At 34.7% G+C, this 27,664-nt stretch overlaps 2 protein-coding genes across 2 annotated transcripts; one reads left to right on the top strand and one right to left on the bottom strand.

Annotated features, from left to right (window-relative positions):
* The first annotated feature begins 835 nt into the window (after positions 1–835).
* On the top strand, positions 836–3,990 carry LOC126714147 (transcription factor MYB1-like). Its single transcript, XM_050414157.1, has 3 exons — positions 836–1,084; positions 1,185–1,314; positions 3,235–3,990. Exons 1-3 carry the CDS (start codon positions 955–957, stop codon positions 3,836–3,838), a joined length of 864 nt encoding a protein of 287 aa, XP_050270114.1. The 5' UTR covers positions 836–954; the 3' UTR covers positions 3,839–3,990.
* An 18,450-nt stretch (positions 3,991–22,440) lies between these two features.
* On the bottom strand, positions 22,441–23,751 carry LOC126701086 (uncharacterized). Its single transcript, XM_050399226.1, has 3 exons — positions 23,558–23,751; positions 23,267–23,512; positions 22,441–23,005 (listed from the first exon to the last, which is right to left on the bottom strand). The coding sequence occupies exons 1-3, from the start codon at positions 23,749–23,751 to the stop codon at positions 22,441–22,443; spliced, it is 1,005 nt and encodes a 334-aa protein (XP_050255183.1).
* Between the last annotated feature and the right edge of the window lie 3,913 nt (positions 23,752–27,664).

Raw genomic sequence — 27,664 nt, 5'->3', positions numbered from 1 at the left:
GAAAAAGGTGCCAGCTATAAGTCACAAATCAAACATGAACTGACGCAATGGCGTCATCTAGAAGCAGTAACAAATTAAACACTGCTTCAACAAAATAGAGAGACTTTACCAAACAGGGGAGATCTCAGCAGATAACAAAGCAAAACAGAGAGAAAAGGGAAGAGAGATTTACTGGAGGTTGGAGCGGATGACAACAACAAAACAGATTGTTGAGTCATTGAAGTGTCGAGAAGGGATTTTTTTCATTTTATCCAGGTTTTTTATTTTTATTTTTTTCCAAGTAACATAACTGATTGTCTTCAACTAATAAATTTCAAGTTTTCGGATTTGTTATAGATATTTTTGGTGTTTGGATTTGAGGGGCTGATTTACCCCCCAAAAATATTGAGGAGCTATTGAGCAAAGGAATGGACTAGATTTTTTTTTTCTTCTTTTTGTATAATTTTTTCCTCCTCAAATTCTAGAGGGGGCAAAAATTGAATTTACATACAATTTTGTCCGGTGGAGAGCCACGTTGGGGCCGGGGGCCATATCCCCCCTAGCTTTTTGAAAATTTCAGTGACAACCTTAATAAAATCCGAAAACTTTTTTTTTTTTTGATGGAAAATCCGAAAACTTGATAAGACTAATTCTACTACCATGATAAATATAGACTCAAATATAGGGAATATCAGGAAATATTGGAACTTTTGCTAAACGGTGTGAAAACGTGATAGCTACAGCCATGATTATAATAATAATAATTTCATTTTTTTTTTTTTGCTGAATATAATATTATTATAATTAATATATATAAATAAATTAATAAAATCAGTCGTGTCAAGCTTCTGTTGCACTTGCACATTCACGTTTATATAATTAAGAAGGTTTGGAGCTCCTTGTAGAGTGGGAGAGTAGTGGAAGCAAAAGCCTAAAAGAGAGAGAGAGAAAAAAAAGTGCCGTGAGAGAGCAGAAATGGAAAGGAGGCCATGGTGTGCGAAAGGTGTAATCAGAGGAGCATGGTCTGCATGGGAAGATGAGATCCTTAAAAACTACATTAAAATCCATGGCGAAGGGAAATGGACAGACCTGCCTCAAAGAGCTGGTTCTAACTTCTAACAATATATATTGCACTATATATTCTCTCTTCTCTCAAAGTGGTTCTCTTTTGTCAATTATTCACACTGACACTTCTTATTTTGTAGGGCTGCGGCGATGTGGGAAGAGTTGCCGGCTTCGTTGGTTGAATTATCTAAGGCCAGATATCAAGAGAGGCAACTTTTCTGAGGATGAAGAAGATCTCATTATCAAACTACATAAGCTTCTTGGTAACAGGTATGGGAAATCTTCTTCTTCTCCTCCTCTGGAGCCGGCTCAATATAATATTAGACTTGAGGCCATAAATCTAAATAACGGTTTTTATATTTATATATAGATTAAATAAGTTATTCATAAAAATATTATAAATTAAATAATTCTATTTAATATTAATTAAGTCAAGATTAATTTGAAGAATGAAATATGTAATTTGATGAATACATACTACTAAACTAAAGGCCCAAACATTTTTTTTTTATATGTCAACGTCTATCTTTTAAGGCCCAAACATTTATAATTATTTATTTTGAGAAAATCTAGATGCCGATATGTTGCATGCGAATTGAAACCAAGCATACTTAACTGAATCTTCCTGAATGAATGAGGGACTATGATTTTAAACATGAGAAATGCTAAGAACATGGTTAAATGATGTCAATTCAAAAAATTTTATAGTCCAATAATTGATACAGGGATCTCTCCCATTGAATCCACTGTTTCCTTCTAAGTTTTTGTTAGCTATAAGAAATGAAGTATTAAAAAGTCATATAGCATTGCTTTTACTATTAAAAAAAAAATTATATATTATTATTGGATTTAATGTGGTCACCCTCACACTTCAAGAATGAATGGGGAAATATGATTTTAAACATGAGAAATGCTAAGAACATGGTTAAATTATGTCTATTTAGAAAATTTTATAGTAATTAATACAGTGATCTCTCCTAATGAATTCGCCGTTTCCTTCTAATTTTTAGTTAGCTATATGAAATAAGGTATTTAAAAAAATCAAATAGCACTGCTTTTACTATTAAAAAAATGATATATTATTATTGGATTCGATGTAGTCATACTCACTCTTCAAGAATTTCCATGTGTTTTTTATTTTGATTTCCAAGAGTTAGTTTGCATGGAAAGTGAAAATGCATTGAAGTGTTAAGTTAATGTGCTCACAAAACTGATGACATATATTTAGGGGTCCACTAAGATTTTGATTGATTTACAACCCTATTTTTTACTTAGGAACTACAACCTTATTCATAATACGATTAGTGAAATAACTTTTCGGAAAAAAAGAAAAGAAAAGAAGAAGTTAAATAACCCTTTCTACCCAACCTGCCCTAGTAACATGTCATTAGTATATAATGACATGTTGTGATTAAAACAATGTTAGCAACAAGCTCATGTAAATTAATGTTTCACCAATTTCAACTTACCACCTCAACAATATTAAAGAGATAATTTTTTCCACAACTTAGATGATAAGTTGACTAAATTGTTCAAAACGTTATATGCATAACAGTGATCTTCATATATAATATTGTATAAGGTTTTTATTAACTTCTTCTGAGCAAACCAAAATATATTTTAGATTAAAAAGAAAACTAAATACATTATTATTATTATTATTATTATAAACTAAATAAATTATTATTATTATTATTATTATATGATAAACAACACCCTTTTTTTCATTACAATAATTTTATGATTTTTTTTATTATAATAATTTTACGATGAAATGATAAAAACGCCTTACACATTGCTATTAATTGCAAATTTGATAATATATAGTGATAAGTTTAACAAGTATCAAATAAAAGGTCAACAAAAGTAACAGTAAATTTAATTTTAAGAAAAAATTTATAAAATCCACAATTGTGCAAATCATAAACAAGTGAAAGAAACTCATTTTGCATGCAAGATTTTTTTTTTTAAATTATAAATTTTGATAGTTATAAAGGTGGATGAGATATTTGAACCATGAATATTTTCATGAAGTGTCAATCAGTGAAACTATAAAGAATTTGCATAGATCATATGGTCTTTTTTTCCTTTGGGTCTGGGGAAAATTTCCCTCCCTCCTCCCAAATGTCACACTATAAAGTGATAAATTAATGTGCTTACAAACTAAACGTTGTGTAATGAGTGTTGCAGTTGGTCACTCATTGCTCGGAGATTACCAGGACGAACTGACAATGAGATAAAGAATTACTGGAACACCATTTTAAGCAAGAGGGTGCAAAGTGACAAGATTCATGAACAAAGTAGTAGAATATTAAAATCCATTGGAAGGATAGGAAAGTTGACATCAAACTCCAATCCAAGAATAAAACCGGTTGCTCACCCTGTGATTCGACCAAAAGCAGTGCGGTGCACAAAGGTTATCCTCCCATGGCAACCAGATAATAATCAAATTTTCAATGAAAATATAGTTCCTCATGGGAATAGTGAAAACCTATTTCCTTCAGTTCAGTCGGAGAATAATATCTCTAACTTCCTGATAGATTCGGATACAAATTACCTTTTGAGATCGAATGTGCAAGATTCAAATTGCCACCAAACCAATGAAATCAATGTACATGACATTGTGTTGGATTTGCCAGTTTTTGGATGCGATGCCAAGCTTAAAGATTTAATGGATGAAGGGAAGCCTGAGAATTGGAGGGCTACTAATCCTTTTCTGCCAAATGAAGCTATGGATCTTAACACATTGTCATCTTTTTTGGATTTAGAAGATACATGGATTAACTCAAAGTAAACGAGATGCATAACTAAGCCCATTATCTATAGTCATCTATGTGTATCTAATTAAATCATGAATAGTTGGAATGTATTTTGCTTGGCATCTGTTGAACCCAATAATGGATAATGCTCTCCGCACGTTAATATTAGACATTTTTCGGTTGCAAATGTATTGGTTTGACCCATTAAAACCCAATACATTAATACTCTCATATACCAAATATATATACACACTTGCATATATGCCCTATATATTGTGTTAGTGGCATTGTTACCCAAATATGTGTAATGAAGAGGTGTAATTCACCTTCCTCACACAAACACGACTATTCTTGACATTGTAGGAACTTGTGGCCTCTTCCTCTCATTCTCATGGCTAGTTTCTCATTAGTTGTGTTATGTCTACCTACTATTTTTTAAAATAAATATCTCTACTAGTGATATTTGAGAGTTTGGTAAATTGCTTTTAGTTTTCACCCCCTTTTGTTCTCTGGATGTTCTAATTCCTTTGCTTTTTTGGTCTGAGGATCTTGGTTGAAAATTTTCAACAATTGCTCCATGTGTTGTCATGAATGAGTAGTGAATTTTATGTATATATTGTATTGATTGAATAAACATATAGAGTGACACCCTTTTGGCTATAGAGTGACACGTCTACTAACACTGTAACTCACCCCATTACATGTCAACAACTTCACAAGCCACCCATCAATACAGGCATTAGAAACACCACCAGTACTACTTATAGGGTTCTTTTGCTTTTTATTTGTATTTGTTGACTTAGTTAGGTTTGGTTACAAATTTTTTATTTTTTTAATCAAGCAAAATTTTTATTTTTATTTATTCATATATTTTTTTGTAAAGCTAAATTTTCTTTTTTGGGTAAAAGCTAAATTTTCATTGAAACACAAAATTCGCCAGTGCTCCTATTGTTTCGTTTAGTACGTAGTACGCCGGCCCATAAATGAGTCCAGCCTATCAGGTTTTGCCTTTAATGATTTGCGTCATATACAAACGGTACCGAAGAAAAATTATGTGTAAACTAAAAAAAATAAGAAAATATTTTTAAATTAATTAAAATTAAATAATAAAATAGATAATTAAAATAAAGTAAAGAGAAATAGTCTTTTATTTTAAGTTATATAATGAATGCATGTGTAAGATTAAGTTTTATTTTTTTATTATTTTTTATTTTTTAAATCATATAATTCGAAAATTAACTATGTAACTAATATAAAAAGAGATGGCTACAAAAAATAGAAAGGGAGTTTACAAAATAATATATTAAGCTTTAAAGCTCAAGTAATCGCCACTGCATATTTAAATGAAAAACAATCTTGAATTCAATAATTAAAAAAGATAAAATAAAAAATATATTTGAAAGCTTATTTAAGTGGTAACCTCAATTTAATAGTTAAGAATTTAGAAAAACCTAAATTATTAAACATTAAAAAATAAAAAATAAAAAATAAAAGTAGAGACTTACATGAGATTTTTTTTTTTTTTTTTGAAAGCGAGGGAAGAGGCACCGAATTTCATCCTATCAATATATATATGTGTATTATGAAATAGGAAAAAAAAAAGAAAAAAAGATCCCTGTCAAATATATATATGTGTATAATGAAATAGAAAAGAAGAAAAAGAAAAAGAAATGATAGAGTTAAATAACCTTGGAGAGGAAAAGAGAACTTATAGCTTTCACTGTAGGCATCCTTAAAGTATTGTTTAAAGTTTCATGTTAAATTCTAATATAAAATCTCATCAAATTATTCCCTATGATCTAATCTCAAGTTGTAAATATACTCGAAGATAAATATGAAAAAAAAAATTGTTGATAACCTTATTTTTAGATAAAGATAGGCATAACTGATAGATTTTTGCATAAGCAAACATAATGAAATAGTGCAAACAATTAAAATCATTCTTTTTTCAAAAGATAATGATTTAGTTTACAAAATATTATCTTTTAAAATTTACATATGCTAGTAGGATTACAGGAATTGTCATAGAGTAAATAAATAAAGATACAGTTATGAAAAGTTAAAAAAAAAAAAAAAAAAGTTAAAAAGTACTTGCAAAGAAAAATGATATGAAAAATACACATGACTAAGTTTATTACTTTCATTTGTATTTCACAATAAATTTATTATGAAATAAATGTGTGCAATTGAAATAGATGAATTTGCAGTTGAAAGTAAAAATTATTATGAAATAAATATATGACCATATGTTTATTGTTTAGATGATCTTTTGCACGAATATTTGATCTTAAATTGTGTTTTTTTGCCTCTTAGTGGCTGAATTTGTAGGTCCTTCTCGTTGGTCATTCATAATGGATCTTCGTCTTAACCTTGATTCTCTTGTTTTTTATTTAAATGTTGTTCAACCATTTAACCCATAAGGAAGAAATTTATGCATGGCAACTACTAAAGCCAGTGTACTGATAATAACAATAGTTTTTAGGGAAGAAAGAAAAAGATGATAATAACAATAGTTTTTAGAGAAAAAAGAAAAAGAAAAAGACTTGCTTGGAGATCAATTTCTTGAATGGAGTTTTTCTTTTGTTGGTACTTATTATATATATCACGTCCTTGCAAATTTGCAACAGCATCAGCATCCCGGTTTATTGAAGTATTCATAATTCAAGATTAGTTTATTGAAACAAATTTATTATAAAATAAATGTACACAATTTTTTTTTTTCGGAGAAACAAATGTACACAATTGAAGCAGATAAATTTGTAATTCGATACAAATTTACTATGTAAAATAAATGTATGACTATATTGGTTACTTTCAATTGTTCATTGCTTATATGATCTATTTGCAAGAATAGTGTTTGTTTGCTTTTTGTTGGCTGAATCTACAGATCTTGATAGTCGTAAACTCATAATGGATTTTCGTTTTGAAAGACAAATAAAGTACAAGTATATAAAAAAAAATACTTGCTAGTGGTGGTAGTGATGTCTTCCATGTCAAACGGCTTCTAGGAGAGGGAGAGAGATTTTTTTTTTTTTTTTTAAATTTTAATTGAGAGAGAGAGAGAGAGAGAGAGAGACTTAGTTTGAAAATTAAAGGAGTCAATATATAATAGTAAAATATTAATATTTGGAAGTGGTATTTGATGCGGATAAGATTTCAATTGTGATCAAATTCATCTTCTCCTTTCTGTTTTTTTTTTTTTTTTTTTTTTTTTTTTTTTTTTTATGTTTTATGCGTCTTAGTCTTCATATAATTAGTATTTTTTGGTCCTTGTAATTCATTTTAATTAGAAGGTTTTGTATTCCTGTTTTATCTAATTAGTTTTGGGAGTGATATTTGATTCAGATTAGGTTTATCTAATTAGTTTTTGTTGGTCTTTGTAATTAGAAGTTGACATGAATAAAAAATCTAATGTTAATATAATATTAGTTGGTTTTAAATGTTTTCTTTTTAAAATCTAAAAATCTAAAAAAAATTCCTCAATTTGGTGAAGCCACTTGGCACAACCACGGCATCTAAACCCAACTTTTATTTTATAGTATAGTATATGATTTCTTGTCAAAATAGTAACGTGGTAGAGTGTGATTATTGAAGAAAAAATGGTGGGGTTATGTGAAAATGATGGTTAACCACTCACAATCTATCACATCAAAGTTGTGGCAAAAAAAATTATGGAATAATTTGTGGTTCTAGAACTACTCAAGTATCGAAGATAAGATATCATACATCTTTAGATAGCCATGTGCCCCACAAGTGGCCCTGCTCTAATTTAAAAAATATTTTTTTTATGGAAAATTTTTAAAAATATTAATGGATGCATCCATTTGATACGAGCCAATTTTTATTTTGCAGATGAGGGTGTTTTTAATTTATGAGGTTCATGTTGCAAATTTAAGGGCTTTTTGAGCTTAGAAATCCTACTATAACTTAATCTAAATGTATATATATGAGAAGCTCATTCTTAAAAAGTTGAACCTTGGCCATTGTCTTATATATTCCTTCCACTCCACAAGAACTTGTACTTGTGGAGTGACTATTACGCCAATGGTTCATAGTTGTATTATTTGTCACTCTGATAGTGTTTCGTTTTATAATAACTAACTACAGAATGTCATGTATCTAGATTTTTCCATTTTAAACTTGGATTACTTTACAAAATAGAAAAAGTGATGTATGACAGATTGTGATTGGTAGGTATAGGGCAAAATAGTAACAATTACAAGGACTTTTATTTGCGTTACTCCATAGGGTTCTTTGCACCTTGTTTCTTTTAAAAACTAAAACCTTATTATTATTATTATTAAAAAAAAAAAAACGTTTTGATTATATTCTTTATAGCAAGAGTAAAACGAGTGATGTTACAAATTTACTATCATTTTGTGAGTGTTTCTCAACATATATATATATATATATATATATCATTTTGTGTGTGTAATTATGAGGTTTATAAAATTTTTTCATCATAAATTATTATGAATATATGTGGTGGTCAATAGTCATGTGGTGGTATGAATCAATAATCACATGACCCTTCCTGTGGAATTTGCTGCGACAAACCCGAATCTCTTGACTATTGGCCACTTAGTGTGAGTTTGGGTTATGTAGGAAAATTAAAATTATTTCACTATTCAGCTTATTTTTGCTACTATTCATGGGTCTTACTGCACTTTTTGGCACTATTCATGAGCCTCATTGTACTATTTTAACTAACTTTTATCTTAATCTACAATACTTTTAGCAATAATTTTTAGTTTCAGCAAAATAAGCGGTATTCAAACACACCATTAATTGCTTTGGGACTGTCCTATTGTGAGGAATGTCTGGGCTCTGTTTAGAGGAAAGCTCAGAAATGCCAAACCCATGTCCAAGATTTTTTCTTGCTATTCAAACAGATGATAGGAAAGCTGGATACTCGGGAACTTAAGTGATGGGCAGTGACTTCTTGGAAGATTTGAAATGTCGGAACAAATTCTATCTTGAGAAAAATCAAGCCCAACCGAAGAGATTCCTGGATGGTGCTGTTGGCTTCCTTGAAGTGTACCATAGACGACTCTTGATAGTTTTTCTCCATGATTATTTTTTTGCTTCCTTTGGTCTTAACTGTTTATTTTTTTCTATTTGTTCCTCCTTCACCTATTTTAAGGTGTTAGTATATAGCTTAATCTAGCCTAGCCCATCAAGCTTAGCACAGTATACTGTATTTGTAGTACACTCATATTACTTGTATGTCACACATACTTAGCCTATATAAGGCTCTCTATTGTACAATGTTATTTATACAGAATATACATCAATAAACAGACTATTCAGTCTTTCTCTCTCTCACTTTATATTCTTAATATGGAATCAGAGCTATTACTCTGACTTTCTAGTACCAATGGTCATCTTTGGCATTCTTCCGCTGCCCTCGCCTTCATCTAGTAACCACTGTTAGAAGTGAGTTATTGTCGTCAAGCCATAGTCATCACGAACGTCATCTTGCCACGTCATTAGCCTGTGTCAAAGTCCTGCATCAGTACACGTCATCCATTGACTAGTCACCGTTGACTATGAGCATTGACTGTTGACCAGTTGTTGACTTTTTACCGAGAAGTTAAAAATTTTCAACAAGGCCCATCTTGCTCAATTTTTTGCATAGGTTCCGATTTTGGACTCCGTTTCTTCATTTGAGGTCTCTAAATCCCTCTTTTTGGTCATTTTCTTCATTATGGCTCAGCATAACGAACGAGACATTATATGTTCTATCACCATTATCTTGGATGATCTTACTAGCTATCATGCATGGTCTCAAAATATGACTGTTTTTCTCAAGGGTCGCAAACTATGGAGGTATGTAACTGGTTCGATTCCCAAGCCAGTACCGATACCTCAGTCTAAAGCCATAACTGATGCCGATTCTTCCAAGATTACTGTTATAACAGAGGATGATTATGAAGCACGCCTAGAAGAATGGAAGAGTATTCAGAGTAAGATCTTGTCTTGGTTTATCAATACCTCTTGTATGTGGAATTTAGATTTAAGCTTATATTGGAGAGTGAATAAGTTATCTAATAGTACATCTAGATGAGAAAGCTCATGAATGACAAAAATGCAAGCTTTGACATCACAAAGTCTAGAGAAGAAGAAAGTGATAGAAAGAATATAAAAGGAACACAGGATGTACGTGGGAAACCCTAGAAAAGGGATGCAAAACCACGGTTTAAGCAAGAAAGAATCATTCTTGCTTTGTTCAGCTTTGTATTGTATGGAAAAAGAGGTAACCCTTGTACAATAAGGATGTTCTTCCTTAAAAGAGAGACCTTGTTTTCTACCTCACTATCTTATCAACTTTCTACTCTCTTCTCAAAAGATCTACTTGGGTTCTTACCCTAAAAGTCCAGCAACATGTTCCTCTTATAATTTGAGGAATATGGCTGAGTACAAAGACAGGTGTCAAGTTATCATTTTCCTATTTTGGACCTTACTACAACTAGGGTACTATTTGGTGATTGGAGGAGAGACAGTGCACCAACATCAGCATTGTGGCATGTGGGTAGGTGACTTTGTCACTACCTGGGGAATAACTCTTGGGCAATGAGAGGGACATCAGAAGTACTGTAGATGATACATGTGTCCCTAAAGCGGTCCAACATGCACTCAGCCAATAAGAGGTGTTTCTATAGTTGCTGACCTCAGAAGGTCACTATCTTCCTTTTGTGAGTGCTTCAGTACCATGTCAGATGCATATCTTACTTCCTTCCCAAGGTAGTCACGCCTTTGGCACGAGTTGAGGATAGAACTTTGTAGCCAATTTTTCCTCTTCCTTTGCTTACAGCCGCTCCATGTGCAAGGTCCAGATCTAGCCACATCGACATTCTCCCATGCCTTGGCTGGTGTATTGTACAACTCTGTACCTTCCATCCATAGTCTTCTTCCTTGTCTTGGTACTATTGAGGTTGCTTGGATATTTCTGTCCAATCGCTACAATTACACTAATGATTCAAGCTTGGAGTTCCACATTGAATCAAAGTTTTATCAAATGCGCCAAGAGACAAGTTAGTCTATTTCTGATTATTATTCTCAAACTTCTTCTATGTGAGAACAACTCTGTGCTGTAGATCCTCCACTATTGTATCCTGAGGACACTGAGCTTTTTTCCAAATATTGGGATCGTCGTAAATTTATGTATTTCATTATGGGTTTATGTGAAAATTTTGAGCCTACTAGAGCTTCTTTGCTTAGTCGGTCTCCTACTCCTTCTCTTGATGTTGTAGTTAAGGAGCTCATTTTTTAGGAGAACCGTCGGCCTACTTATCACATGTCATCATCTGATCATGTGTTGGCTACACCATCTCCTCCTCCACAGCCTCCCATTGTTGCATTCACTACTCCTCCATGAATAAACTCTGAGCGACCCACCTTTCAGTCTTCCAAAGTTACTCGCTGCAAGTTTTGCTGTGCCAAAGGCCATAATATCTCTGTTTGTTGCAAATTGCAGAAATTTCATGCAAGAGTAGAACAAAACTCCCTTTCCTTAAGCAGCTGCTATGTGTCCCTCAGATCTATCAGTTCTTACAGGTCCATCTTTGGCTTCCTCACTTACTACAGCTGACCTTGAGACAGTAGTTCAACAGGTTTTATCCCAAACTTTCACTACCCTTTCTATCACCTTAGGTAAACATTCTTGGTTTTTTGATATTGCATGTTGTAACCATATAACCCCTGATGAATCACAATTCTCTTATAAGGCACCCTTAGCACATCCCATCTCTATTTATACTATTGATGGAACTCCTATACCTATTAGTCATAAAGTAACAATCTCTTCTCCTAATTTATCCCTTATTGACACTTTTCAAATTCCAAAGTTTTCCCTCAATTTGCTTTCTGTTGGTCAACTTTGTGAATTAGGAGTAGATATTCTATTTGCTAATCATGGTGTGAATATGCAGGATCCTTGGATAGAACAAGTGCTTGGGACAGGCCGGAAGGTTGGACGTTTGTTTGAGGTTCATGACTTGAAGATTCCTTCACAAGTTGTTTCTGATGCTACTACTACTGCCACCATATTGCCTGATTTATGGCATGCTCGTCTTGATCATACATCATTATCTCATCTTCAGTTGTTAGCTTCTCAAAGTCATTTAGGTTTAGTTTAGTTTTCAAAATTTGATTGTACTTCCTATCATTTTGGCAAACAAACAAAATTGCCCTATAATAATAGTAACTCTTTTTCTTCTGCGCCTTTTGATCTTATATATTCTGATATTTGGGGTCCTACACTAGTTCCCACTGAGGGAGGATCTTGATATTTTGTCATATTTGTGGATAATTTTTCTTGATATACTTGGATTTATTTGCTTTACCATAGGTCTAAACTTGTGTCCATTTACCAAACATTTCATAAAATGATTGAAACACGGTTCAATCGCACCGTTAAGATCTTTCGGTCAAATAATGCTCAAGAATATAATGATGAATATTTTCTATCCTTTTTAGATAGCAATGGCACCCTCCCTCACCGGTCTTGTCCTTACACCTCTCAACAAAATGGTCATGCAAAACGAAAACATCATCACATTCTTGATGTTGTCTACACCCTTCTCATTTTTGCCTCCATTCTTGAGTGCTTTTGGGGTGAGGCAGCACTCACTGCTGTTTACATCATTAATCGTATCATTTCACAAACCACACACAACAAATCACCCTTTGAGCTCCTCTATGGTCAAACCCCTGACTACTCCTCTTTTCGGGTTTATGGTTGTGCTTGTTTTGTCTTTCTTCCTCCTTATGAACAAAAAAAGCTCCAATCTCATGCTCGTCTCTATTGCTTTGTTGGCTATGGTGTCTCCCAAAAGGGATTTTGTTGCTATGATCCCATAGCTCATCGCCTTCGTTTCTCCCATCCTTTCACGAGTTTTCAGCAGTTTCCTATGTCCTCTTCCTTAGAGTCTCCCATTTTTACTAATCTTTTCCTCCCTCTTTATCCTAAACTTGTAGAGAATTCTTCAACATCAGCTACCTTTCCAAACAACTCATCTCCAATTTTGTCCTCAGCACATGACCCATTTGTCTTGGATCCTGTGGCACCACCATCTCCTGAGCCTCCTGTTGGTCCTGGCCTTCATTACTCTTCTCCTACTTATCGCACTGATTATCACTGCTCTTTTGCTCTTGCCACCCTATATGAGCCTTACACTTATCGTGAGACCCATACTGACCCTCTTTGGCAACAAGCTATGTCCGAAGAACTAGATTCCCTTCACAAAAATCACACTTGGGATATGGTTGATTTGCCTCCTAGTTAGTCTATAGTAGGTTGTAGGTGGGTTTACAAGATCAAGACTAAGGCTGATGGATCTGTTGAACAATACAAGACTCACCTAATTGCCAATGGCTTTACTTAGGAATATGGCGTTGACTATGAGGAAACATTTGCTTCTGTTACTTGCCTTACATCTGTCAGATGTCTCATTACTGTGGCTACCATTTGCCATTGGTCTCTTCATCAGATGGATGTGAATAATGCTTTCCTTAATGGAGACCTCCAAGAAGAAGTGTATATGCAACCATCCCTTGGCTGTACTCACTCAAGCCGTCGAGTTTGTCGCTTTCACTGTGCTTTTTATGGCTTTAAGCAGGCTTCTCGGGCTTGATTTGAAAAGTTTAGCTCAGTTGTTGCTCAGTAGGGTTTCACTTCGAGTCCTCATGACATTGTTTTCTTCGTTCGAAGATCCTCTACTAGTATTACTCTTATTCTTCTTTATGTTGATTACATAGAGTCTGTTTGGATTGAACTTATTTTTGCTGAAACTGAAAACACTGTAGCAAAATAATTTTTAAATGTGTGAATAGTGTCGTGGGACCCATTTTTAATGAAAAAATTGCTGAAAAGTGGAATTTGTGGGTCTGTGAACAGTGCATGGGTGCACTGTTCACCGTAGAAAAGTCAACCTTTGCGGCTACTGTTTATGAACAATAGCCACATTACTCCTTGAAACGCGTGAAAAAAGAGAGGCCAAAAAACGCAGACTTGTAAATGCAGACACCGAATCCAAACCCCACCATAATGTGCTTTTCCTTTGTATACGTTTTTCTTTTGTTTATCAATATAAGTTTCTATCTTTATCATAAATTAAAAAAAAAAAAGAAAAAAAATCACATGAGTTTGAAATCAAATTGTAGTACAATCTGTACTACATATCACAATAGGTGAAGTTTAATCATGGACGACATTTTACTTTTTTTTTTTTTTTTTTGGAAAGAGGGATTTATTTTTATAAATAAGAGCTACTACAACTGTCCTGGACGAGAATGTAGACGATAGGCATATATCTTGTTTTGTATCACACACTATGCGTTTATGGCCTCACAAAACTCATTGAGAAAAATTAATTAAATTCAAACACGATCAAATTCACACTTTGCCTTCATGACATCATCATACTAAAAAAAAAAGATTAAATACTTCCAATTCAAACACAAAAAACACAGTAATTATGAAAATGAAAAGAGATTCATGAGCAAAAAAAAATTATAATAAGAGTTTATAGAATAAAAAAACTAGCTTATAACATCATGAATATGCATGAGATACATTTACAAATAAAAATAATTAAATGAGGATTTTATTTTTTACCAAGTTTATATATGATATATAAAATGTTTCTATATTTGAAACTATAAAATAGCAACTAATAAAATAAATATGTTTATTTGAAATAAATGAAAAAAAAAGCATTTAAATTTTTATTCATGAAATTCTCAATTTTAATTAGTTTGTCCAACCACTAATTGTTTAATAATAATAATAACAATAATAATATAAGAAAAATGAATCAATGATAGTGATTTTTTATAAGGTTTATTAATTTTGATTTTATGGTTCTCTCACTTAATAACTCATTTAGCACAAAAAAAAAGAAAATTAAATTAAATTGGACTCCTCGATTTTTGTAGTGTAGTAAATAATTATACCAAAATTAAGAAAATTGGATGGGAAATTTAGCATAAAATTACAATCAAATTTGAGATCGAATTAGATTTTATCTCAGTTTTGGCTTTATATATACTAGTGTGTAGCTCCATACATATACACGGATACAATTAAAAATAATCACAATTATACTATTCAAATTTTACTTTTTTTTTGGACGAGTTTCAAATTATACATGGCATTAGCTTACACTTTTTTTAAACCATACATTTCTAAACTATATAATGATTTCTCATTATATATATATGATCTAGAATTTAATTGGTTTTAGAGTCTTCAGTTTTTGCACTCAATAATTTACTTATCACAAAAATTAAAAACTTAAATGGACATGTGGTAAAATTGGACTCCAATTGAATCCAATTTAGGTTGGTAAATATGCAATCATTAGGTGATCAAAAACCAGTTCACAACAAAATTGCTCACCATTTTCCCTAGATAAAATTCCTATATATATTAATATATATATATATATATATATATATTTTGGGGGGCCAGTATTGGTGTAACTACTTGTACTATTCAATTGCTTGCATTTTTATTTATTTATATGCCTTCCTCACCTTTTTACTATCTACAATTGCAACAAATGCGGAAATTCTTAGTCAACTCATCATTCTAAATGGCACAACCTATAAAACCTTTATAGAATAAAATGTTCACATCTAAAGAAGCATAGCCCTCTATAAAAATCACACAATCGACATAATATTACTCCACTAAAAAAAATGAGAAGTTGGAACAGTGAAAGAAACTTAAAGTTAGATTCAGTAAGATTGGTGTATTCCCGAGGAGGATTTTGGCATTTTACCCCTAATTTTTTAAAAAAATTAGCAATATGCCCCTGTTTGCAAACTATATAGGAGCGTACCCCTGTTTCGATACTCGATTATCCTAAAATCGAGTTCAATTAAATACTCGATTTGTAGAAAATCGAGTTATGCTCGATCAAACTTAAAAAAAAAAAAAAAATTTCCATGGAGTTCCATGCAAAAAAAAATTTTATAAGTGTGATTGCCCTATATTCAGGGAGCCCTATAGTGGCGTTTTTAATCCCTATAGTGACGTTTTAAAACCCTATAGCGGCGTTTTCTTGCAAAATTTTTTTATAAGTCCCTATACCAAGTTCAAGGGGCCCTATAGTGGCGTTTTTAAGCCTTATAGTGACATTTTAAGGCCCTATAGCGGCGTTTCCCTGCAAAATTTTTTTTATAAGTGTAATCACCCTATTCTGGGTGCCCTATAGTGGCGTTTTTAAGCCCTATAGTGACATTTTAGAGCCCTATAGTGGCGTTTTCCTGTAAAAAATTTTTATAAGTCCCCATACCAAGTTCAAGGGACCCTATAGTGGCGTTTTTAAGCCCTATAGTGGCGTTTTTAAGCCCTATAGTGACGTTTTTAAGCCCTATAGCGGCGTTTTGGAACTCGGCTTCCCTAAAATCGAGTTCCATGCTTTTTTTTTTTTTTTTTTTTTTTTTTTGTTTTATTCGGCATAACTCGATTTTCTACAAATCGAGTATTTCATTGAAACTCGATTTTAAGGTAATCGAGTATCGAAACAGGGGCATATCCCTATATAGTTTCGAAATAGGGGCATATTGCTAAATTTTTTAAAAATTAAGGGCAAAATGATGCCGCTATCGTATTCCCGAACCTCTATTCCTATCATCTTTATTGAATAATATTGATGTCTTTTTGAATAATATTTATCTCATTGTCTCTACTCTTAGATTTATGGTTTCAACTCCACGTAGCCAGGATTTGTTTTCACCTACCAAACAATCAAACCCACTAATCAAATCTAAGCAAACTATATATAAAAAATGTTTCTCAAAAAAAAAAACAAAGAAAAGAACCAAACAATTTTAGAGAATAAAACCTACAAGGCTATGTCAAACCATGGAGATTCTAGCCTTTTGCCCTTAATTTTTAAAAAATTTAGCAATATACCCCTATTTCGAAACTATATAGGGATATGCCCCTGTTTCGATACTCGATTAATTTAAAATCGAGTTTCAATGAAATACTCGATTCATAGAAAATCGAGTTATGCCGAATAAAACTTAAAAAAAAAAAAAAAAAAAAAGCACGGAACTCGATTTTAGGGAAGTCGAGTTCTAAAACATCACTATAGGGCTTAAAAACGCCACTATAGGGCCCCTTGAACCTGGTATGGGGACTTACAAAATTTTTTTGCAGGAAAACGCCGCTATATGGCCCTAAAACGTCACTATAGGGCTTAAAAACGCCACTATAGGGCTCCCGGAACAGGGTGATTACACTTATAAAAAAAATTTGCAGGAAAACGCCGCTATAGTGCTTTAAAATGTCACTATAGGGTTTAAAAATGCCACTATAGGGCTCATTGAATATGGGGCGATCACACTTACAAAATTTTTTTCGCATGGAACTCGATTTCTTGAAACTCGAGTTCCATGCAATTTTTTTTTTTAATATTTTTTTTTAAGTTTGATCGGCCATAACTCGATTTTCTACAAATCAAGTATTTAATTGAACTTGATTTTAGGATAATCGAGTATCGAAATAGGGGCACGCTTCTATATAGTTTGCAAACAGGGGCATATTGCCAATTTTTAAAAAAAATCAAGGGTAAAAGGCCAGAATCTCCGTCAAACCATGGCCAAGTCATCGTCTGGGTGGGTGGAGGCCGGTGTAACAGTGGGTAGTCACAGTGGCGGCTAGCTCTAGAAATTTTTTTTTAGGGTGATCACTAAGAAATTTAAATTACCACAATATTTTTCTTGGTACCATTTTTTAAAGAAAAATAAAATTAGAAATTATTATTTTTGAATAGGCTAAATGAGCTACAAATTTTATCTTTTAATTTTATAATAGGCTTTTTATTGAATAATTTTTTCACTTGTTGTTATTTGGTTTGGTCTTGTTTTTGTTTGGTTTATGTTTGTTGTTATTTGATCTAATATTTATTTTCATTATTTAAGCTTTAAAAAATGCAGGGATTAAGAATTATATATGTTTGGAGGCAGAATTAATTTTGGAGTACTGCTATGTCCATAACATTTTTACAATAAATCTTATGCAAAAAGCTGTTATTGGTAGGTAAAAAAAATAATATTAGTATTTGGCCCAAATTAGAATTAGTAACAACTTACTATATTAGATTTGTTGTAAAATTTTTGTAATTCTCAAGTCAAGGTTCATAATTTTTATTAAAGTAGTCACAATAGGTTAGTTTAGCATATAACATTTTTTGGCAAGTGTATATCTACATTTTTTTGCAAGTCAGGGTGGTCTTGTGACCACCCTAGCTTGCATGTAGAGCTGCCACTAGGTAGTGGCTCTCATGGTGGTGGTGGTGGTGGCTTTCAAATTTTTCTCTTCATAGATTTGAGTTTTTTGTGTTTGTTTCTCTCATAATCTGTGAGACATGAAACAGTGTTTCACTTTTTAAAACGTTTTTTAATTGGACTCATTGGTTTCTGCATTATTGTAAATACAATGAATATATTAGATGGATATTTATGGTGTGATCCCACATTTAGCACCAAATTAGGAAAACTTTTAAGACACATGACACAAAATTGGACCTTTTTTTTTTTAATTTTTTTTTTTTATACAAGATAGAATTCTACTCTAGCCTAATCTAAGTATATATATGTGTGAAGTTCCCTCTTGGAGATTTAAAACCCGACCCTTGCCTCCCACACCCCACAAGCACTTATACTTGTGGAGTGACCATCGCACCAAGGGTATACGATGGTACAAAATTGGATTTCAATTATAGAATCTAACAAGATAGAGAGAGATGAGTTCAAGTTTATACTTTATAGCCATTAATAGGTATTAAATGCCAAATTAGATAATTTTCCTTAAAAACGTCATCCATATTCATTGTTCCCAACACTTAATACTTTTCCCTTCTTCTTTTTAAAGAAGAACTTAATCCTTTTCCTTTAAAGTCCCCACTATTACACCATCTTCTTTAAACAAATCCCGTGGTTTTGTTACAGCAACCAAATTCACGTGAGTGATATGGTGGGTTCTAACTTCTAACTTTTAATTCAAGAATCATAGCCAAGGAAGGAACTTTTCTTGGTAATTTTGCAAAGTTTCTATTCTCTACCCTCTTCTTAAACATTGGAATTCCTAAGTTTTTAGTGGTCGTCACTTCAGTGGGCAAATTATAAATTTGTCGTCGAGGTGTAACTAGTTTTTAAAAGTTCTATGGCCTAAGTTTCTGGAAGTGGAAGCTCACGTTTTTCAACAACCCAATCATGTAACACTAGAGAAAATACAAATAGAGAAAGAGAATAACACAAATTGGCCTCCATTGATGCACCTGATCGCGTAGTGACAAAATAAATTGTAAATCATGGATAGATAATTCATAAAATTTCTTATCATCTTAAAACTAAAGCAGAGAGATATCCACCTATTTTTTAGATGAGTAGAGATATCAATTTAAGATTTGGTTTTACAACTATTAATATTAATTTCCTGCAAATGGCTTTGTTTATCTTCCATATTTCTCTTTATTTATCCATCACATTTTTTTTTAGGATTTATCCATCACATTTGATGTACCATAACCAACTGTAGGAGCATCAAAGTAACCTTTGTCCTTTGCTTACCACCTTCTCGGATTACCCCAAATTAAAAGAAAACCATAGTTGGATAGATCCTTGCCCTACCTAACGAATCTAACAAAATTGAACTTAAATCCCACCAATTTTACAAGTAAATCTCATGCCAATTCAAATAAAGTTAGGATAATTGCAAATGTAATTAATAAGAAGAAAGATAATGAGGATGCTATTAATTAGGTAAGTATTTAATGATGATATAGTTAATACTTAATATTGTTTCCTTTTTAACTATTAGATCTTTTGAAAATCAATGACTATAAAAATGTGGAATTCTTGTGGAGTATTACTTTTTTTTTTTTTGATGTGAATACTACACTTTTATTAAACTTCAAACCAAAAAAGATACATCATGGATTAAAGCTTGCTCAAGAAAGCAAGGACTAGCTTCCATCCAAGTTTCATAACCAACAATGCCTAAAGCATGTTTTGCTAACAAATGAGCTGGACTATTACCCTGTCTCTTAATGTGAGAGAAATCAACCTTGTAGCAAGACCCACAAGCCATTAAAACCCCTCTGACTACAGATTCCACAACAGCAGGTGGATTAGATAGTCCACTTATAGCATTAAACAGCACCAGTGAATCACCTTCCAACATAAAGTCATAAACACCAACCTCCCTAGCAAATTCCACACCTTCCTCCCATGCCTTCATCTTAGCTTCCAATGGACCCAACAGAGCATTGATCTTTTTTACTTATTGCGGCTACCACCTGACCATGCGAGTCACAGATTAAAACCCTAACTCCAACTGATTTCTGTGCCGCAAAAACCGCTCCATCCACATTGACCTTATACTGTGTAGCAAACGGAGGAACCCAGGCCACCACATGGTTATGATCAAGGCTTGGAAAACCCACGTTAGCTTCATTAAATTCCTGAAGATACTGCATCACCGAGTGGACTAACTCCTTCCCATTTTTCTTCCTACCTTCGTGTCTAACTTCATTCCAGTTGTGCCAAATCGCCCAAGCAATCATCACCACCGCTTTGACCGAATCCACATTTGGGTTCTCAGATATCAGTAACAGCCACATCATATCCTGAAAAGACCGAATCCTGTGCTGCTCAAAGCTAAAATGGAGCTTCGAATTCTGCCACACTTCCTGAGCTCGATGACACGACCATAACATGTGTCCCTCTGATTCAGCTTCTACATTGCACTCATCACACCGATCATCGTGTATCACTCCACACTTCACCAGGTTCACTTTTGTTGGCAAAATTCCTTTGATTGCTCTCCATGCAAAATGACGGACTTTATGAGGGATTTCCAAGCGCCACAATTGCCTCCAAAACTTACGGATTTTGCCATTTTTTGAACTTGATCCACTCCGTTCAGCCCTTGCTTGATCCATCACTAACCTATAAGCACTGCGCACACTAAACACACCATTAGAAGTTAGAGCCCAAATCAGCTTGTCCTCCGGTAGCTGTAAGCTTATAGGAATGCTTTTAATCAACTCCGCTTCATGAGGTAGAAACACTGCATCCAAAGCTCCACCCTTCCAACCAGCCACATCTGGATCAATAAACTCACTGACCCTTGTATCTTCATGTAGGAAAAGCTTTAGTGAGACCACTTTGTGTGTTGACGTGGACGGAAGCCACCTATCCCCCCAAACCCGTATAGATTCACCATTCCCCACAGACCAACTAAGACCTTGCTGCACAATGGACTGAGCCGCCATAATACTCCTCCAAGCATACGAAGGATTATGACCAACAGAGGCATGAATAAAATCAGTTTAGGGAAAGTATCTAGCTTTGTAAACTCGGTACATTAGGGAATCCTTCTTTGTTTGCAACAACCAGCCTTGTTTAGCAAGCAAAGCAAGATTGAATTATTTCAACTCTCGAAAACCCATACCACCCTCTTCTTTAGGCTCACAAAGTTTTTCCCAACTAAGCCAAGCCATTTTCCTCTTATCTCGCTTTTGACCCCACCAAAAATTTTGGATCATACTAGTCATCTCATCACATAGAGAGTTAAGGATTTTAAAGCAACTCATAGTGTAAGTAGGGATAGCCTAAGCAACAACCTTAATGACCACTTCTTTGCCTGCCTTTGAAAGTAGCTTTTCTTTCCACCTGGCTAACTTTTTCCTCAACTTCTCCTTTATATCATTAAAGGAATTCCTTTTACTCCTCCCCACCAACGAAGGTAACCCCAGATACTTTTCGTGTTGCTGTATCACCTGTGCCCCAAAAATATTTTTAATCTCTTGTTAAACATCACTTGGTGTGTTGCTGCTGAAAAAGAGAGAGGTTTTGGCATGATTCAACTGTTGTCCAAAAGCTTGTTCATAAACTTGAAGAATTCTTTGTAAGCAATTGCACTCATCCATGGAAGCTTTGCAGAAAATAAGACTATCATCGGCAAAGAATAAATGTGAGAGCCTAGGGCCACCACGAGAAACAGCCAAACCCTCCATGTCACCATTCTCCACTGCCCTCCTAATCAAAGAAGAAAGACCTTCAGTACATAACATAAATAAATATGGTGATAAAGGATCCCCCTGTCTAATTCCTCTAGTAGGAACAATATGTCCTCTCGGTTTCCCATTTATCCTTATGGAATATGTCACCGAAAAAACACACCTCATAACCAGGTTCCTCCACTTTTCTGCAAAACCCATTTTCTCCATGATTTTCTCCAAACATGCCCACTCCACCCTATTATTGGCCTTGCTCATATCCAATTTGAGAGCCATATCTCCCAATTTACCCCCTTTTTTCTGTTTAATATGGTGCATCACCTCAAAAGCTAACAAAATATTATCGGTGATCAATCTTCCATGCACAAAAGCACTTTGAGTGTCACTAATAATTGAAGGTAAAAATCTTTTAAGCCTATTTGCTATAGCTTTTGAAGCAATTTTGTATACCACATTACATAAACTAATAGGTCTAAAATCTGTCACCCTCTTAGGCTCTTTTACCTTAGGAATAAGAATAATGTGTGTATCATTAAAATTAGGGGGAGATACACCATTATTAAGAAAATCAAGAATATTGTGAGTAACAACAATACCTATGTTCTGCTAGAAATGCTGATAGAATAAGGAGGCATCCCATCAGGACTTGGAGCCTTGAGAGGATACATCTGTTTCAACGCCATCCAAACTTCCTCACCAGAAAAATCCATTGTTAACCTGTGATTCATCTCTGTGGTTACCTTTGGCTGCACAGCCTGTAATAATTCAACAAATTCCAATGGGTTACTAGATGAAAACAAATCTGTATAATAATTAATAACTAACTCTCCCATCTTATCTTCCTCAGTATGCCACTGCCCATTATCATCCATTAAGCCCTCCATATAATTCTTCTTTTGCCTTGTAGATGCTTTGGCATGAAAATAGCTAGTATTCCTATCACCAAATTGATACCAATTAATTCTGGACCGTTGGTACCACATAGCATCTTCTTTTTCATGCCAACAATTTAATTCAATCCTTGTCTTCCTCATCTCCCCTATAATGCTTGGAGAAACCGGCTGTAACTCCAACCATTCTAAGTGCTTCTGTAACTCTGCTATCTTCCTCCCAACATGGCCAAACTCACCTTTATTCCATGCTTCTAGGCGCAATTTGCACCTTTCTAAGCACGAAGTCAAAGGAAAACCATATGACACCGCCAGCCCTTCCTCCTAAGCTTCAAGAACCACCTCTTCACACTTTGGATCCTTCAACCACATCGACTTAAATCTAAACAAACGCTTTCTTCTTCTTTCCCTAATTCTCTGAACAAAATGTAAAGCCAAGGGTGAATGATCTGAAGCTGCTGATGTAAGATGATAAAGACGAGCCATGGGGAACAAATTAACCCACTCAACAGTAGCTAGAGCTCTATCTAACCTTTCCCGGATTTGAAGGCCATCCCTACTCTCATACAACCAAGTAAACTTAGGTCCAATAAAACCAATATCCCTTAAACCACACCAATTTATAGTGTCAACAAAGCTTTCCATTTGCTGCCTTGGTCTTGTACTCTCTCCTTCCTTCTCTGACATCCCCATAATCTCATTAAAATCACCTATTACCAACCACGACAAAGTTGAAGTGTGCCTCAACTGCCTCAATTTAGCCCATGATTTTGGCCTCCTAGAAGTCTCAGGATTCCCATAAAAACTCGTTAAGTGCCACTACCTAACCTCATTCCCATCATCCACCAAAGCATCAATATGTGATAATGAAAAAGATTGAACATGCAACTGCACCTCTTCTTTCCACAACATAGCCAAACCACCACTAGAACCATTACTAGAAACAAAAATTCCATGTTTAAATCCACATTTATCTCTAACCGTAACCATCCAATCTTCATTAGACTTTGTCTCCATAAGGAAAACAATTTTGGGAACTTCTCTTTTAACCACCTCTTTTAAGGCGTTAACTGTCCGGCGGTTCCCAACCCCCGGCAGTTCCAACTTAAAAGACTCATTGGATCCGGCGGGGCTGCTTAGCAACCTCCGTCGCTCTAAATTCTGAAGCCATCAACGAGCTCAATTTTCTAGCTTCCTCATCAATTTTAACCTTCTTCTCAAATTCCCCCTCACTACCACACTGTGCTACCACCCGAGCTTTCCTTTTAGGCCTTTCTTTTACTATAGCATCTCCATTGTTTGAAACAATATTGGGCCTATTCATTCTGACCCAAGATCCCTGTCTCTAAGACCCAGCTACATCTAAGTTGTTGGCTGTCTTGGACTTAGCACACTGTGCTCCACTTTTTACTCCTTTCACATCTCCCTTAATGGACTTTTTATCCGCAGTTTTATCTGCCCAACTCGGATTGAATATTACATCCGCTGGACCCACCATTGCATGGTACTGTTGACTCTCCATAGGTTCATCTCTATCCACTCCATGCACCACCTTTGTAATAGCCACATTTTTCGCAACTTTCACCAGTTGTTCACCACCATCCGTAGCGATATCATTCCTCAAAACCGTTTCGCTCAGATTTTGATTACCCTTAACCCCACAGATCTCCTCATCCAGCCCCTGAATAACCGCCTCAAAATCAGCATGTGCAGAAATCTCGGCTTCCACCACTTTCGCCGGTTTCACACTGTCCTCCACCACCGGTACCAACTGCCTTTGCTTTGACTGTGACTTGGACTGACTATAACCTTGCACTGCAACAACCATTTTCTTTGACGGATTAAACTGTCTTGGTCTCATCCAAGCCCCATACTGTTGATCTCGACTTGATAGTGAACCTCTGCTCCGAAGCCATATCGCACAATCCTTATCATCATGAGTCAATTGGCCACACCAATAACAACGATTGGGCAGACGCTCATAAGCAAAAGACACCCAACCTTCATTATCCTTGTCAAATCTGACATGCCTACCTCGACAAAGCGGTTCGTTAACATCAATGGCTACCTTTATACGCAGAGAATTACCTCCCCTTAATTCCGAGATATCCTTTGGCATAGAAACCTTTCCTAACATCTCTCTAATACTACGAGCAACCTTAGCAGATAATAAAGGGTAAGGCAGATTGTGTATCTAGATCCAAAAAGAAACTTTGTCGAAATTGAGTTCCTCAATGGGTGTAGAGGTTGTGTATCTTTGAAAAACCACTGTCTATCAAAAGACCACGGTTCCCCCATCAACACCTTCTCCACATCTTCCTCAGACTGAAAGGTGTGAAGCTTATTATTCCCTGCATCACTGACTTCAAAATTATCCCTTGTACGCCACAACGGTATGAACGTCTTGGCCCTCGCTTCAAGGTTCAAGGAGCGACGAGTAAAGAACATCACTGCTAAAACAAAACTTGTAGTTTTCCTGTTTCCCGATAAATCAATCTCATCGCCCTCCTTCTCCGATAGTGACAATTTTTTCCAATTATTAGCAAGGTCCTCCATCCTTAAAACAACCCACACCAACGTTTAGAGACCACTCCCTAACCCTACTAGTAACCCAGTTACTATAGGGACTCAGCTTCCTCCCTATGGAGGGAAACAATTTGCTACAGTACGGCAGAGAGGCAAACCCTAACCCTAACCCTACCGAGAACTTTAAAAAACATAAAAAATAAAAAATTGTGGAGTATTACTGGCTTAAAAGAAGAAGAAAAATAAAAGAGTATTATGGACTAAAAAAAAGAAAAAGAAAAAAAGAAAAGAGTATTGCAAATATATTTGTAAAATCATTTGGCCAAAAAAAAGGAATATATGTAAAATGTTTTAAATAATAAATAAGGGGAGAGAAACAAAACTGCTATTAATTAAGTGAATAAGGTGTAAATCAATTAGCATTTAATGCTAATTTTTTAACCATTAGATCAATTAGAAAGCTATAGTCTAAAAATAGTGTAACTCTTGTCAAATTACACCTAGTATAACTCTAAGCAATGGTGTACCACCCAATAACTTGTAATAGAATTCATATTTTAAAATCTCACATTTGAATTACATGTTCTATATGTTTTTAATACTCATGCCAATTTTCATGTTAATTGGATGTTATTTACCATTCGGTCTATAAACTCATTTTTTATGCATTATTTTAAACTACAAAAACTTGAATTTAAACAATTAATTGATGATATAATTATTAATCTTTAATCACCTTAAAATTTTGCAAGCATGAAAAGTATACTAAGATAATCTAATTTAACGGTGGATTTGTCAAAATTCACATCTAATTAAAAAATATTGAGTGGTATAAAATTGCTTAAAGTTACAGCATATGTAACTTGGACCCTGCTGATGCCCATTTTTGGCAAAAGGGCCTAATGGCAGAATAAACCCAACAAAATGAAAAAGGTGAAGAAAGAAATTAGTAAATGGGATTGGTTCGAAGGCCAATAAATCCAAAGGTAAAGGATGTGGTAATTGGGTCAAGGAAGCTCAAAAGATTTAGCAATAACCCATGGGAATGTAAGAAGTAGGAAAGAGTGAAATGGGCCAAGGATGCCCAAAAAATGAAATGGGCCAAGGAAGCCCAAGATATTACATGAACTGGTCCAGCAGGAATGCTGGGTAGTAGAAACTAAAGGAATGAATAACATATGAAACTGGCATGACAAACACTTCAGCCCACAAGCCCAGAAGTAGTAAAGTAAACAAGGATAAAGATATTAAGGCAGGAACAATGCAGTGGCGTGGTAGGAGCAACAGCAAGCCCACGGACAAGGGATGAAAGGAGACAGGGGCCAAATTGAAGAAGAGAAAGCCCACACCCAAGCAATGCTCTACCCAAAGAAGAAATGAGATGCAAAGAATGAAGACCCAAGAACTCATCCACACCATAAGAGTTAAACAAGCACCAGAGTGTGCAGCAGAGTCAGACAAACCTGTAGGCAATGGCAAACGCATGAACGCCAGAAAAACAATGGACTTATATGGAAGTGGAGCACGCACACAAGGCTTAGGCACAACCTACTTGTACCCAACTAATACAAGGGAGGTGGGCCACGGGTTAGAGGTAAGAAAGGGTGTAGTTTGGTGGTGGGGAGAAAGGGGGAGCCTATTTTAGGGTTTTTGCTCAAGCTCTTTTGGGTGGGATGTGGGGGAAATATCCTACTAGGATGACATCCCACCCAAAAGAGGCAAATATGAGCTGGAATCATTAGGTGCATGCTATAGAGCTTGGTAAGAGAGAAGCCCAGCCTTTATCCGGATGGAAGTGCTAAGGGAAGTAAAAAAACAAAACAAAACCACTTTTGTTTGGAATGAGGCACAACACAGTCAACACAATCTAGTGGTGGTGGCTAGGCAATCGGCAGAGCAGTGGGCAGTCCTAGAAGGACACCCACAATAGACCAAAAGTAGTTAAGGGGTAAAAATGGTAAATCTTGTCGCGAAAGGCAGTATAAAAGGCCATTGACGTGCACAGTAAAAAGGGGGGAAAAACGAAAAACAAAGAAGGAAAGGGAACAACAACGGAAAACAAAGAAACCAAGAGTGAGGAAGAAAAATATGAGAGATAGGAGTAAAGAAATGCACCAATAGGCTACCCATTTCTCTCCCTCTCAATAGCCCACTCTTTAACAAGTCAAGAATTTGAGATCAAGCCACTTAGGTCCATTTTCCAAAGTGAGTAACTTCCACAATAGGATTCCCTTATGAGGTTACCCACATTGAGATTGGTTCCCTTCTTGGACTTGAATCTACCAGAGAGTTAAGTCCGTTCCTTTAGTAGACTAGTCTTCTTTTCTTTCACCATGGTTGATTGAGAACTAACGTAACTTTTTTGTTATTAATCTATTCCTGCTGTAATCACGTTATCGTACTT

This window comes from Quercus robur, chromosome 2 (assembly GCF_932294415.1).
Source record: "Quercus robur chromosome 2, dhQueRobu3.1, whole genome shotgun sequence".
In the NCBI taxonomy this organism is placed as follows: Eukaryota; Viridiplantae; Streptophyta; class Magnoliopsida; order Fagales; family Fagaceae; genus Quercus; species Quercus robur.
Note: the sequence above shows the minus strand (reverse complement) of the source record. Positions and strands in the feature narration are given on the sequence as shown.

Bases quoted from the DNA above. Each gene is read 5' to 3' on its own strand.
- LOC126714147 (XM_050414157.1), top strand. From the start codon at position 955: ATGGAAAGGAGGCCATGGTGTGCGAAAGGTGTAATCAGAGGAGCATGG. The intron at 1,085-1,184 runs GTTCTAACTTCT...CTTATTTTGTAG, and splicing joins AGACCTGCCTCAAAGAGCTG to GGCTGCGGCGATGTGGGAAG. The intron at 1,315-3,234 runs GTATGGGAAATC...TGAGTGTTGCAG, and splicing joins CATAAGCTTCTTGGTAACAG to TTGGTCACTCATTGCTCGGA.
- LOC126701086 (XM_050399226.1), bottom strand. From the start codon at position 23,751: ATGGAGACAAAGTCTAATGAAGATTGGATGGTTACGGTTAGAGATAAA. The intron at 23,513-23,557 runs GTAGTGGCACTT...TGAGACTTCTAG, and splicing joins GATGATGGGAATGAGGTTAG to GAGGCCAAAATCATGGGCTA. The intron at 23,006-23,266 runs GTTAGATAGAGC...GTGCTTAGAAAG, and splicing joins GGCCTTCAAATCCGGGAAAG to GTGCAAATTGCGCCTAGAAG.